Source organism: Drosophila persimilis, unplaced genomic scaffold (genome assembly GCF_003286085.1).
Source record: "Drosophila persimilis strain 14011-0111.01,24,50 unplaced genomic scaffold, DperRS2 tig00000124-arrow-pilon, whole genome shotgun sequence".
NCBI classification, from domain to species: domain Eukaryota; kingdom Metazoa; phylum Arthropoda; class Insecta; order Diptera; family Drosophilidae; genus Drosophila; species Drosophila persimilis.
Window position 1 is genome coordinate 4,945,066 of NW_020825294.1, and position 14,410 is coordinate 4,959,475.

The following is a 14,410-nucleotide window of genomic DNA, read 5'->3' on the forward strand; positions in this document are numbered from 1 at the left end:
GCCTTCATTGGAGCCTGGGATGATGACAAACATTTTCTCAATTCTGTAATATCCATTTCCCTAGGTATGCCAATGTTGCCCATGTCGCGGCTCTAACCGATTCACTTAAAAATATACCTACATGGTTACTACACATTTCCTACATATCATGAACATTTTTATAGAGTGAATGGACGTCTGTATACCCTGTTTCCATTAATAAATGTTAAAATTCTGTTTTCTAAGCCTCTTTGAAACATAAGTAATATGATGCTTTGATGACATGAAAAGACATCAGGTGGAGTGCAGGTGTCATATAGTTCGACTGCGCTAAAGTTCTTCAAGTTATATCATCTTCGTTAAATCGTTCCCTGTCTATGATCGGATATAATAGCATCGAACAAGTATTTACTGAATCTTTTTCTTACGCCGATTAGAGAGTACCCCTTCTGTTAGAGTATGTTTTTCAACGCGTTAGTGTTGCCGCTTCGCGATTTAACAGAGCTCTGTTAACGAATGGAAAAAGTCGCAAAAGCAAAGTTGTATTATACTTCTTTCCCAAAACACTATTCAGTCCGCCCACAAATAGCAACAATAAACATATGGCATAACAGGTAATAAGCAGAGGATTCAGCTGATGTTCTGCGGAAAAGCCAAAAGCAGCGATAACAAGCCCCAAAAGCTGGCCAGCAGCAAGAGGGCCGTGAGGTGGTGTGCTGGGCGGGTGGTGCCAAAGAAGTGTTATCTACTTGCGTAGGCTCTGATGCCTGCTGAGATAAGACCCGGACCTGGAGCCGGAGGCGTAACGAGGCGAATCAACCCATCCCGGTATTTATCACTATATCCACACTAAAAAGAGTCGACACTCATCTTTCATCTTTAATTTAGGAGCCGCCGAAATGGGCTGCATCACCAGCACCAACAAACTGAATGAGCTGCGCCACGACAACGTCTTCCGGGTGCGGGTGGCTCACCTGCAGCCCAGTCCCGGTACGCCCATCATCCGCAGCGGTTACCTGGAACTAACCCCGCGTGAATTGATTTTTCTTACGCCTGGCTGCGAGCCGATTGTGTGGGCCCTGCAACACCTTCGTCGATACGGACTCAATGCGGATCTCTTTTCATTTGAGGCTGGGCGACGCTGCATGTCCGGTCCCGGCATTTACACGTTTCGTGTGAACAATGCCGAACAACTGTATCCGATGTTCCAGCGCTACATCAATGCGGTCAACACGGACGCCTTTGCCCAGGGGGAGCGCGAGAGAATCAACTCGGCGCACTCGGTGTCCGTGCTGATGGGCCGGACGGATGCGAGTCCACACAGCAACAACTATTTGGAGCCAGCCCCAATCGCCCGAAATCTTGGAAGCTCTCTGCCAGAATCTGCCAATGCCAATGCCTCCTTCCAGATGCCAACTGAGTCCACAGTACAGCTCGAGGAGTCTCAAAGTCTCCACTCGCCCGTTCTGCCCTTCACGACGTACGCCAATGCCCAGACCAATGTTTATCTCGACCAGCCACTGAGGGCCATCCCAGATTGCTGCAAAGATGGAGGACCCTCCACTGGGGGCTTGCCCGCCAGCAAGGACACGCCGCCCAGCAGGCTGAGCATGCGTCGCCGAACACTGGATATGCCGCCGCTGGAGACGGCACCACCACCAGCACCCGTGACTCCCGTCGAGGGTGTGCACATGTATGCCAATGTAGAGACGCCCCTCTTCGATCCAAGCACTGAGCGCTGCTACGAGAACGTAAACCGCTTGGAACTTCCGCTGTTGCCGCCGCTGCCGCCAAGAGAGGTTAGCCGAGAGTCCTCCGAGCCTGCCACGCCCACCAGTCTGGCGGGCAACTTCAGTGGTGTGAACTATATAGTCCTTGATCTGGATCAGCCGCGCAGCCCCGTTAGCCAGTGCTCACCCAGGATGTATAATGGCTTTGGCAGCGGTCTCTCCTTGGTCACTGTGACCACAGCCGAATCTTTGGCACAGGCAAAAACAGCGCCAGTGACGCCCGAGGCCAGCTCTATGCTGGATGTGGCCATGCCGCCGCCACAGTCCCATAGCCTGAACAGTGTGTCCAGTGCAGCGGTAACCATGGATATGGTAGACACTGCGACGAGTAAGCAAGCAACCAAAGCAGCAGTAGAGTCATCCACGACACAGGGTTACTCCACCATTGACTTTATACGAACGTATGCGCTGAACAAGTCATCGACGGAGCTACCGGAGCTTCGCCATCATCCGCCGCACGAGGCCGAGGAGTTGAGGATCACGCGGCACAGCAAATGCATCCGAAAAGCCTACTCGATCAGCGAATGAGCAGCGGCAGGCACGGGCACAACGAATTTTATCAACGCCAAGCCAAAGGGAAAAAGGAAAGATTTGTTTTCCCTGAGCAAAGCACTACCCCAAGGTATATTAAATAGTGGTCAAGGGGGTGTGTTGTCCCACTCTCATTATATATAATGGTACCTAGACACAAATGGTAACCAGCAGGTTGTTTCAGTCACACACATGACTTGCATACGTACTTAATATGTATTTATATAGTGGTATTTAGACATAACGGGCTGTTTAGAGCTAGTCATTTGGATATTTTATGCAAATTAATCGTAGACAAAACAGGACAGAAAGGCTTTTAACATTTAATTTGTATGTATATTGTATATTGTACATGTGTAAGTTGTAGTTTTTAAGCACGTGCAAGAATTGTTGTGGGTATGGGGGAAACGCTTTTGTAGTTTTCTTTTTTGTTGCCAAAAAAAAAAAAAAAAGAGTCAGAAAGCATCGCCACATTGCATTGTCAGCTGTGAGTTTATAATTTTTATATATATCGCCAAATTGTTATTCGAGTTGTTAGGTATTATACACACATAAACAGTTTTTTGCAGTTGCATACAACATCCATACATCAAATATTATTATTGTTAGTGTCTAAGACGAATTTGTGCAATAAAACGAAAGGACCTTGTAACTGGTTTCATTTTGTGTATTTTTATTACGGAAGACTGCCATTCCATTTCAAAATAACCAAAAAGTTACTTTATATTTATCATTCATATCATTAAAAAATTAAATTTCCAAAAAAAGGAAAAACAAATTCAAAATTAATAGGGGCTGTAAGATATTAATATCAAATTTTAAATTCATTTGTCTGCTTCAAGCAACTCTTGCACATCATCAATGGTCATGTCTTCGAAACCTTCAAGATCCAATATTCCACGGACGTCACCTTGTAGCTCTGTGTAAAAGCTGCAATTTGTATATTTTATTTATAAACTTTTTATTTTAATCAAGCTATATCTCCTATTTATCACCCTTTTATTTACGCGTTTTCTGATTTTTTGATCTGACATAGAAACCCCATACGTATTGATGCATGCATAAAAGCACTCTGGCATCAATAGACAAAAATAGTATATTGATATTTTTTGGAATCGTGTAAGAACCAGGATTTTAGCGGTTTAAAATGGGGAAAATATCAAATTTATAATCGCGAGTAAGACCGAGTTCGTGCTAAAAGAGTTCGAGTGGAAAAAACACACCTTTTATTTATGTACACTGCACTGATGCAGTCAGAAGCACCGTTACTAGAATCAAGTTGAGCAAGAGAGACCATATCACTCAATGGCAATCAGCATCTGAGTACTTTAACTTGCGATAAGAAGAGCTCTCAACCGCAATTACACTTACTCTCAATTTCACTCCTCCCTCTCCACGCAGTTTCAGAGAGTATTTCTTCCCGACCGAAAGTCATTCAATTGTTTTTGTACCGAGCGCTGGCATTAAAAAATCTGGAGTTGCTCCGATCGTGATCAAGAACAAATGCAGAAATTATGGATTCTGGCCTTGGCCATTCTAGCCAAGGTTTTCCTAAGCCTTGGCCTTGGCCTTGGCATGGGACCTGAGCTGGCCTTGCACTTGGCCCCCGACACTCTACCGGATGTGCAAGAGGAGGCGGCTCGAGCGGTGATCCAGAGAGTGATCGGTCCGCGGTCCTCTCAGCTTTTTTTGGTGGAAGTCAGCCGAATCTTGGATTTTCGCAGCTTTCAGGTGAGCGTTACCATCATTGAAGACTGCAGATGATCCAGAGATGGAATCTCCTTTTGCGAGCAGATTAGCATGCTGGACAGCGGGCAGATTCTTATAGCTGGCTGGGATGGCGTGTCCGTGTGCAAGGGCTTCCATCATTATCTGAAGTACGTGCTGGAGCGTGATGTGGACTGGTTCAAGATGCGCATCGAATTACCGACGAACCTGCAACTGCCCAATGTCACCATCCGTTCAACATCAACAACCATATTGTACCACCAGAATGTGTGCACCTGGAGCTACAGTTTCGCCTGGTGGGGATTCGAGCAGTGGAGACGGCACATCGACTGGATGGCCATGATGGGCATCAGTTTGACCATAGCCCCCGTCCAGGAGGCCGTGTGGCAGGATGTGTACACTCAGCTGGGACTCAGCGGCGCAGAGATCGAGGCCCATCTAGCTGGACCAGCTTTTCAGGCGTGGCAGCGTATGGGCAACATTCGCGGCTGGGGCGGACCCCTTAAACCTGAGTATCAGCGCCTTCAGGAACTACTGCAGCAGCATATCCTGCGTGCCCAGCGAGACTTGGGAATAAGCGTAGCTTTGCCTGCTTTTGCTGGTCATCTGCCCACGGCAATGCGTCGAATCTATCCGAATGGAAACTACACAGAGGTAGAGCGATGGAATAGTTTTCCAGATCCCTACTGCTGTGGGCTGTTTGTCGACCCACTCGATCCTATCTTTGACCTGGTGGCCGCACTCTTCCTGCGGCGCGTGGTTCAGCGCTACGGCTCCAATCACATCTTCTTCTGCGATCCCTTTAACGAACTTCAGCCACCGGTGGCAGAGCCCGATTACATGCGATCTACGGCCGCGGCGATACACAACTCCATGAGGAGTGTTGATCCGGAGGCTGTGTGGCTGCTGCAGGGCTGGATGTTTGTGAAGAACATCTACTGGACGGACGCCATGATGGAGGCCTTTCTGACCGCGGTGCCCATTGGTCGCCTGATCGTCCTGGATCTGCAGAGCGAGCAATTCCCCCAGTACCAGCGCACCGACTCCTACTACGGCCAGCCGTTCGTGTGGTGCATGCTACACAACTTTGGCGGCACCCTGGGCATGTTCGGGTCTGCCGATTTGGTCAACAACGGCATTGAGGCGGCACGGCGCATGCCCAACAGCAGCATCGTTGGCGTTGGCATCACACCGGAGGGCATTGGCCAGAACTATGTGATGTATTCGCTTGTCCTGGAGCGGGGTTGGAGTGAGCTTCCCTTGGATTTGGACAGCTGGTTCAAGCACTTTGCACGGACACGCTATGGCGTGGATGATGAGGGTCTGCAGCAGGCCTGGCAGCTGCTGAGGCGCAGCGTTTACTCCTTCCGCGGGCTGCAGAAAATGCGAGGAGGATACACGGTGACACGGCGGCCGGCACTCAATCTGGATCCCTTCACCTGGTACAACGCCTCCGATGTGCTGGAGGCTTGGAAGTTGCTGCTGTCATCGCGGGCCATCATACCCCTAGAAGATGACAAGTATGCGATCTATGAACACGATCTAGTGGACATTACGAGGCAGTATTTGCAGATCAGCGCCGATCAGTTGTACGTTAATCTGAAGTCGGCCTATCGAAAGCGGCAGGTGGCACGCTTCGAGTACCTGGGCTCCAAGCTGCTGCAGCTTTTCGGCGACTTGGAGCACATCCTGGCCAGCGGCTCGAATTTCCTATTGGGCACCTGGCTGGCGGATGCCCAGCGAGCAGCTCCCAACGCTGCGGACAAGCCAAATTTTGAGTTCAATGCCCGCAACCAGATTACGGCGTGGGGACCAGATGGCCAGATCCTGGACTACGCATGCAAGCAGTGGAGTGGTCTCGTTTTGGATTACTACAGGCCGCGTTGGGCACTCTTTCTGGACGATGTGACTCTGGCTCTGCACTCGAATCGGACATTCAATAGCACCGCCTTCAAGCTCCGTGTGTCGCAGGAGGTGGAGTTGCCGTTCAGCAACAAGTCTGATGTTTACCCAGTGGAGCCCATGGGCAATACTTGGTTTATCTCCCAGAATATCTACGAGAGGTGGAAGGAATACCTGAGGGACACGCAATTTCTGCACAACAATCGCATATCTGTAAACCTCAAGTTGGGTGTCCAATGAACACTTGAAATATTTCAACCATTTATTTAATACAAAAAAATATATTCAATAATTATTTGTTCACGATTTAATGAGATTTTGAAGTAGAAGCTTAACTAACTGAAATTATTTGGAAATATGAGAGGAGAGTCTTATTTAGTCTAAATGAGCTTTCTCTCTCAAGTCCAGGTCCAGATGAATACAAATTCCTAGATGCGTTCCAAGGAGTATTAGAGAGAGGCTTTGACTCGACTTGAATAGCTTGAGGCATGATGACATTATTCAAGGTGGTCCGCAACCGCAAGGCGCTCTAATTTCGGGTCTTGTTTTGCTCAGACTCGGTTTTCCCTCTCTCTGAGCGTAAAATAAGACCCGAAAAGAGAGTCTGCGAACCTACTTGTATAACTTCATCATGGCTTGAAGCTTGAAAATGACATTCTTAATGATCTTTCTCTATCTCGTCCAGGTCTCTTTTAGAGATTGCGCTCCGAAGAGATTGAATTGTAGTCTTGTGCTCTCTGAAGATATTGAAAAACGTGCACATCCTGGATTTGCATCATACATAAATGTAGTTTTAATTGATTTTTATTTAAATTAATGTACAAACTAATTATGTAAAAATTTAAACATGATCATTAATACGCATTTCTATGGTTACTCTTTTGTTTTTTTCTGGTTTTTTTTTTTTTGTTTTTTCTTCTTGTGTATCTGTATTTTATATCTCTGTGTGTGTGTGTTTTGGGGTAATTGCGTTTTAGTTCTATTTCTCACACACATGACATGACATGACATGAACTGAACTCCAAATGATGATCATGATTTGCTGATCTGCACACTCGTGCTTCTGTTGGATCTGCTTCCGCTCCGCTTATTCGTGTATACTGCTTAATAATGCTAATTTTATGCAAACTAGTTTTTGCATAGAATTTTTGTTACATCTGCTGCTGCTGCTTATTATGATCTCTGCCATTCACTTTAACTTATTGTTTGTTAGGCCGTGTTGTGTGTGCATGTTCTGTGTATCTGTGTGTATGTTGTGTTCGCTCTCAAGTATTCTATCATTCATACACGATGTTCTACAATTTAAAAAATTCCCAAACAAAACTTTTTATGGTATTCTTTCGTTCGCTCGCCTTTTAGGTGTTTTAGACTAAATAATGGGGAGGAGGCGTGGGCGGGAAGTGGGTTCCTGGATTGGTTTGTGGTTTCACGTGTGTCGAGGACATTGCGCAAAAATATGTTTTAATCATATTAATCGTATGTAATTGCGCGCGGATAACCACTTTTACTTTCATTACTCTCTATCTCTCATTCACCACAACAAAACGCAACTTTAAATTTATATTGGTAGGTTTATCTGTATGTGTGTGCTCTGTGTGTGTGTGTGTGTGTATATATATATATAACGTACTTATATGCATTCAATCAAACAAACATTTATACTCTTTCTCGACGGAGAAACACTCATACATCTTCATTGTCATCAACTAAAGAATATTCATCTGTATCTGAATCTGAATCATTCTGAATCCAAGCATCAACTAAAAACATGCTGAATGGGGGATGTCTGGATGTGTACACATCTATTCATCCTGCATGTCCTCAGGCAATTCGTGTGGATTCAACATGCCTGGAATATTCCTCTGCATCTGATGCTTATTGGACTGCTCCTCGGCCAGGGCTGCCTCGCGCTCCTCTAGATACAAATCGGAATCATCCTCGCCAGTGGCCTCCTGTAACAACAACAACAAAAACCAAAACAAATGATCAATCAACAATCTACAATTAAATGGAGCCGATCCCTAAGATGGTTACTCACGCGAATCTGTATGAGAAAATCTCTCAAATGCTCCTTAAATGCTTGCACATTCTCGTCCAAATTGAATAGGCCAGTGACAAAGACTTTAATCTGATTATCGGATAGATGATTGAAGGCCGACTTAAGCAGTGAGGCGACATACTCCTGTATGAATATCATATTATCGGGTATGGGTCCCAGGTCCACTGTTATTTTGCGATTCTCCACCAGCGAGAACATATACGCCAATATGATGGCATGATTGGGCAGTCCAGCCGTGTGTGAGGTGTCCGTTACCACTGAGAAGATTTGCATTAGAATATCCGTGAAATATGTCTGATAGAAACTCTGCGCCGCATTGGGATGCATTTCCAGGTTTTGCAGCATCTGTAAACAGTAAATGGTTAAGTTAACAAACAATACGCTACAAAGACTCTCCATATTCCTCCTACCTTAAAGAGTATATTCAAACCCGTATCGGCCACATTGCGCATTGTGTGCTTAAAGGCCCACACAACAGAGTCAAAGACCAGTTTGAACTGTGCTGGCGGTATGTTGAGGAACGCCTTGAAACAGTGCGCATTGACCGCGTGCAGTAGCTCATAGAAACTGAGCCGGTGCTGGGGGAAATCTTCGAAATTTTTATTTATCATATCCAGTGTGCACTCGAAGACGGCATCGAATATTTTTGGTACTTCATTAGTGATATGCTGGCGCAGTTTATTAACAATTATAGCCATCGCACTCAGGACTTTTGGTTCGCGTGCCGATGGTACATTGCATCGCTGCAAAAAGTTTCGAAAACAAAATCATAAATACGACATTATTAATATTCAGATTGTTCAGAGGATTAGCTTCTCCATATTTGGTAGAGACCTCACCTGATAGTCTAGTAATATAGCGTCTAGCAAGGGCGGTATAAAGTTGTCCATTACTAGCTGATTGTCATTGGAGCGCGAGACCCATTCGGCTATCAAGTTTAAAGTCTCCTTTTTGACCACATGCATGGTCTTGATCAGTGGCTGATTGTTCACATTCACGCCATTCACTTCGATGGCCTGGATAATGTTCTCCGATGTGATCTTGTATACATTCAGCATGTCCAGATATATGCGCCCCAGTTGAATGACATACGCATGCCCGAGAGCTTTGCAGGCGGCCACATTTGTTTTCAGAATGCTCCCCAGCTGCTTCACTGCCGTCATGTTCTTCAGAAAATCAACATTTTTCGATGCACGCGATATGATGTCGTCCCAGACCTGATTGGGCAGCTGCATATAGCGTTCAATAAGCGCGTCCTGTTGTACCTGATCCACCTGAGCGGAGATCATGTAGCCGACAGCTTCGTAGAAGGTGTGTACCTGCAGGGTGAGAAATGAAAACTTCCCTTCAGAAAGCCATTCGGTAGCAGAATTTTACCCTGAGCTATGCTCACCTGCTGCGGCTGCAGATCACAGATGATGCTGCTCATTGTGCTGAGGATCTCGTCAATGAATGTGCATGCCTCGTTTGGCTGGATGGTGACAAAGTAGCGGCGGCACTTGATGGCGATCTTGATGAACGTATCGCAGGCCATGTCCTGCACGCCGTCGTGTGTCTCGTGCATAAATTCAAACAGTTTGTTAACCACAGTCTTCAGGAATTTCCAATGGGCGCGCAGAAAGCGCGGATACTGGCCCACCACATACATGATATTGGAGGCTATGATGGCCTTGTTGTCCTTGCCCTTTTTCTGCTCGCACAGACCCAACAGATCCTTGATCACAGTGACCAGAAAACGCTTCTCGTCTTCTTCACAAAAAGCACCTAAAACGGAACAGAGAAGACATTGATTGGATGAGAGAATGCCGAGATTTGCAGATTGAGAGTTCAAAGCTTACCGGAAATAGAGCCAATGGCCCAACACAGCGTGTTGAGGTTCTTCCAGGAGAATTCTGTGCCATTCACTTGATTCAGAAGCTTCAGCGTCATAATGCGATCTGTGTCCACGCAGTCCAAGTGGGTGAGAAAAACGAGAGTCTCGCGCATGTTCTTGTACAGGTTAATTGAGTTTGTGTCCTTCATGAACTCGCGCACCACCTCTCCGTTCTCGTTCTCCACCACCAGGACCTCCTCCGGCTTGGCCATGCGTGAAATCATGATGAAGCGCACCTTGGACAGAATGGGGGCATAAAAGCGACGGCGCGGATACACTTGCTGCCGCTTCGACGACTCGAGTGTCGGATGGAAGAACTCCGAATTATACAGATCCTCAACCAGACTGTTCCAGTACTCGAGACAGATCTTGAACACCTCCACGTCCTCCACCTCGCTAATCATGACCAAGTACATGAGGGCCTGATTCAGAAAGTCCACATACTTGGCATCCTCCACCAGTTTGCCGTGTTCCTTGAGGAAGGTGCACAGGAACATGGACAGATTCAGCACCAGCTCCTGTTCGGTGTCGGTGCCGTGCTTGAACACGTGATTCATGTTCATGTTCTGGCCAATGATCTGGTCCAGCTGGACCATCGTGTCCTTGAATAGCGTCGCAAAGTTCTCATCGTAGTTGGTTGCCGTTAGACCGGCGATCTCGGACAGGCACTTCAGGGTCACATTGCGGAACATGGGTACGGTAAGAAACTTAAATATCAGCGTCTCAATGAGCGTCGTCTCGAATATGTAACCCAGGGGAATCCAGTTGAGGAATCTGAGCAGGGTCTCCAGTGTGACGTGGATCAGGGCAGCGTTCATCGAGTTCTCAAGCACAAACGAGCAGAGCGTAAAGATTTGCGAGAACTCCGAGCACATGGTGTCCTTCAGATGCTTGGCCTTGGTCTGCGTGATCTGTCCCAGGGAGAAGTCGAAGACCTCCTCGCTGAGATTCTTCAGTATGACCATGTTGTTCATGCAGAGGCTCTCGTTCGTCTTTGAGGCACCGACAATGTCGCTAATAAAGGTCTCCCAGTTGCGGGGCCACTCGCGCTTCAGGATCTGCACCAGAATCATGTTCAGTTTGTTCAGATAGACTTTGTTCTGCTCCATCACAGTGGGATCGGAGGATGTCTTGATGATCAGACTGACCACATACTTCTTGATGCCCTCGCACTGATTGCGCGGCAGCACCTTCCAGCGGGTCTTGATCACCTCCTCGAGTATTTGGAGGGCATAGAACTTTGTTTGCTGGTTTTGTGAATATTCGAGAATGCTATCGACGCGCGTCCATGCCTCCGGATGCTCTTTGAGTGTGGTCAATATGTCTTGGGCAAGGCGCAGCTGATCGCCCTGCGATGCGTATACCACCTCGACAATCTTATCGAGCAGATTGATGTCGAGCTTCTGCGAGAAGTCGAGGAGCTTGCTCGCCTCTTCTGAGGTCAACATCGCCATCGCTTTGTAGTAGAAGCGGCGTTCGCGTCTGCGTCGCTCGGAGGTTGTGTCCGCGTTAATTTTGATTGCTTTAGCTTATTCCTCCGGCCTGAGGTGAACGATGTAGCGCAACTGTGATGATGTTGTGGAGCGGGAGCGGATTGGACTGGCAAGGCAATGTGGATGTCGATCCCTGGCTCTGGACCGCTGCACTGAACTGGAAAAGAAATCCAGTCAACAAATGATGAAAACAGTGGAAATTAAATTTATTGCGTTTTCGGCAGGCAGGCAACCATATTTTTTTTTTGATTTTCTTATTTTCTTTTTTGGAACACTCACACAACTACAGCAACCACACGCTTGCTTTGCTGCCTGCGCGCGCTTACACTTTTTCGCACACTCACACACGCACACGCACACAGGAGCATACCGCACACGCACGCACACAAATACAATTGAACGCATCGTCGTTGCCGTCGCCGCCGCGACGAGACTGCGGCGGCATTTCACAATTAATACTACTCTTTGCACCTCATTTCGGTGCTGCGAAGGATAATTGTTGTTAAGACTAACGTTATTAACTTATTTTACTCACCTATTCCAATTTCTAGAAAAGAGCAGCGTGTGAAAAAGAAGACGACAATGCGAAATGCAATTTGTGTGAACAATGTGACCAGTGGGAGCGCGGACTTATCGTTAAAATATACCGACCGACCCTCAGAAATATACCAAAATATACCGTCTCATTTTAAAAATATACCGCAAATAAACTGACGAATTCAATTTCTATATTCCTTTTATATTCCGTGGAATATTACTACCTATCTAGATCACTTTCTACTGACTGGCTTATTTTAAACACTTGCTTTTATTGCATTTTGCGTAAAAAAAGGTTGAAGCGAAATAGGTCCTTTGCAAGGCATGTATATATTTTTACATTTTACATTACATGATGAGAGGCGTCCGTCAGGTGTCTCCTTGGCCAATTCACCTCTGTGTAGTTGATATGTAGAAAAACTAATTCAATGGGAAACAAATATTTTCGCGGGCAATGTGTGTGTGTGTTTTTAAAGATATATTTAAGAACAAATGGTATAGAAACTTCCATATGCAGGCTTTTGAATTTTCGCTTTCTAAAATCGCACCACCGTGCATAAAAAAACAGAACTTGAATTTGTCAGTATATTTACGGTATATATTTGAAATAAGACGGTATATTTTGGTATATTTCTGAGAGTCGGACGGTATATTTATCTCACTGCAGTGGTGTGTGTGTGTGTGCGTACCACAAATATTTTTTTTTTATTTTTGTCGGCCCCGTATTTTGTTTTAAACCGGCGGTTAGTGCGTAAAATGTCCATTTATTTGCTATGTTTAACAACAAACGGTGGCTTGCCCGTATTTACACGCAAAAAGGGAGAATGTGACAATGTGAGTTGTATTTACGTGGGCCCTTAAAAATACCCTTACTAATTTCCACTTTGATTTCCCCCCCCAGTTGCCATTTTCAACTGTTGCTTCCCTCAACGGGTTTCACATGTTCTTTAAATCGCTCGGCATTCAATTGGAAGCGACAACGACCAGTAAACAACCACTTCAGGCTCAGGGGTCGGGACTCGCCGATCCGGAAGAGTGGACGTACATTTGGCGGGACCGCAATGCCGTCACGTTGATTGTTTGTAGCAGCGGTGTGGGTTCAGAGCAGCTCCTCCAGTCGCTGGCCGACCTGGTCTTTGGCGCCATTGGTATGTTCATCACGCGTGCATCTGAGATGGCCCACGCCACGCTGCTGGAACGCCTCAAGAAGGATGCCAAAAAGTACGTGCCCATTGTCGATGCTATTCTTGAGGCAGCCTGTGCTGGTACGCAACTGCTTGGGTACACCGACTGTGTGCTGACTTCGGATAATGGCCAACTACTGCAGTGCCTCAATGAGTTCAGCGGTCATTGCGGCTCCTTGTTCTGCTGTCTTGTGGTGGGTCATCGCATTGCCGTGGCCACTGAGGGTTGGTGGGATTTGGATACCATAGACAGGGAGCTCTTGCTCTTTCTGCTGAACTCTTCCAGCACGCTGCAACATGATGTGCCTGTCTATCTGCCCGTAAAGAGTCCAAACATTGCCTACCGCTTTGTCAGCATACCCGTTGCTCCGAACAGTGCTCTCTGTGTGCTGTGTGGTGCCGAAAATGCCTCCTTTAGAGAGCTGCACATGCATGCCATGAATGCCTATCGAAACGAGGGAAATGTGCTGGCCGCCGCCGAACGCTGCGTTCCCCGAAGTCTACCCGAGCATCTGGATATTGATGGCAACGTGTTGGCCATTATCCTAATCAATCGGCAGTCCCGCAAAAGCCTCTTCACCCGGAATCTCCACCAGTCGGCCAGTGCCAAGCGCATTATCGTGGGCGACCTGCAGCGTCTGGACATGCTCAAGAAGTTCTTTGACCAAACAATGGAGACAATCCAGCAATTTGAGGCTAATCGAGAAACAACAACTGTGCTAATGGATCAATATAGCTGCTCGGACTATCACAAGTGTTATGCCTATGCGGATGAGCAAAGCAATGTAATTTTTCTTTTATTTGTAGCAGCTGTGCCCACGCATGCAATGAGGTAGGTGACATCAGGCTGTGGTCTGTGTGGGAGAACTAAAAAATGTCCTATTTTCAGATTTCTTGCACAACGTGTCCATGCAAGCATACTCCAAGAAAAGTCTGTGTGCTGGTAAATATTTATATATTCTGAATCTTAAAAGACTGATATTTTTCTACAAATTATACACTAGCTTATAAGCAAAACCCCCTTCTATGTGCATTCCCTTTTTCTCTATAATATAACAATATTGTGTGGCTGGGAATAAACCCCATTGTTTGTTTCGCAGCCGAAGAGGTTTCTAGTTCGAATCGAGGTTGAATTGTGCCCTAGAGCCGACACTAGCTGCATCTGAATTGCCCGAATGTAGTGGAATGTTAGACGTTGAATCTCCACTGTTCGTCCCAGGGACTGGTTGGGCCATATGCATTTCAAACTTTTGTGGAGATGTCCAGCAAGAGGAAAGTGAGGCTGGCCTGGCCTTTCTGTTACTTAGATGGCGCTGACCCATGTGAGCTCTTTT

General features: G+C 46.5%; 4 protein-coding genes across 4 annotated transcripts; 3 read left to right on the forward strand and 1 right to left on the reverse strand.

Moving 5' to 3' along the window:
- The first annotated feature begins 534 nt into the window (after window positions 1–534).
- Window positions 535–2,957, forward strand: LOC6593796 (fibroblast growth factor receptor substrate 2). Its single transcript, XM_002018680.2, has 2 exons — window positions 535–807; window positions 868–2,957. The coding sequence occupies exon 2, from the start codon at window positions 879–881 to the stop codon at window positions 2,295–2,297; it is 1,419 nt and encodes a 472-aa protein (XP_002018716.1). The 5' UTR covers window positions 535–807; window positions 868–878; the 3' UTR covers window positions 2,298–2,957.
- Window positions 2,958–3,685: 728 nt separating this feature from the next.
- On the forward strand, window positions 3,686–6,806 carry LOC6593795 (alpha-N-acetylglucosaminidase). Its single transcript, XM_002018679.2, has 2 exons — window positions 3,686–4,031; window positions 4,095–6,806. Exons 1-2 carry the CDS (start codon window positions 3,804–3,806, stop codon window positions 6,168–6,170), a joined length of 2,304 nt encoding a protein of 767 aa, XP_002018715.1. The 5' UTR covers window positions 3,686–3,803; the 3' UTR covers window positions 6,171–6,806.
- Window positions 6,807–7,565: 759 nt separating this feature from the next.
- LOC6593794 (exportin-1) lies at window positions 7,566–11,946 on the reverse strand. Its single transcript, XM_002018678.2, has 7 exons — window positions 11,891–11,946; window positions 9,828–11,512; window positions 9,383–9,753; window positions 8,829–9,308; window positions 8,400–8,732; window positions 7,969–8,334; window positions 7,566–7,882 (listed from the first exon to the last, which is right to left on the reverse strand). Exons 2-7 carry the CDS (start codon window positions 11,314–11,316, stop codon window positions 7,733–7,735), a joined length of 3,189 nt encoding a protein of 1,062 aa, XP_002018714.1. The 5' UTR covers window positions 11,317–11,512; window positions 11,891–11,946; the 3' UTR covers window positions 7,566–7,732.
- Window positions 11,947–12,612: 666 nt separating this feature from the next.
- Window positions 12,613–14,122, forward strand: LOC6593793 (protein fuzzy homolog). Its single transcript, XM_002018677.2, has 3 exons — window positions 12,613–12,726; window positions 12,794–13,908; window positions 13,966–14,122. The coding sequence occupies exons 1-3, from the start codon at window positions 12,649–12,651 to the stop codon at window positions 14,021–14,023; spliced, it is 1,251 nt and encodes a 416-aa protein (XP_002018713.1). The 5' UTR covers window positions 12,613–12,648; the 3' UTR covers window positions 14,024–14,122.
- The last annotated feature ends 288 nt before the right edge of the window (window positions 14,123–14,410 follow it).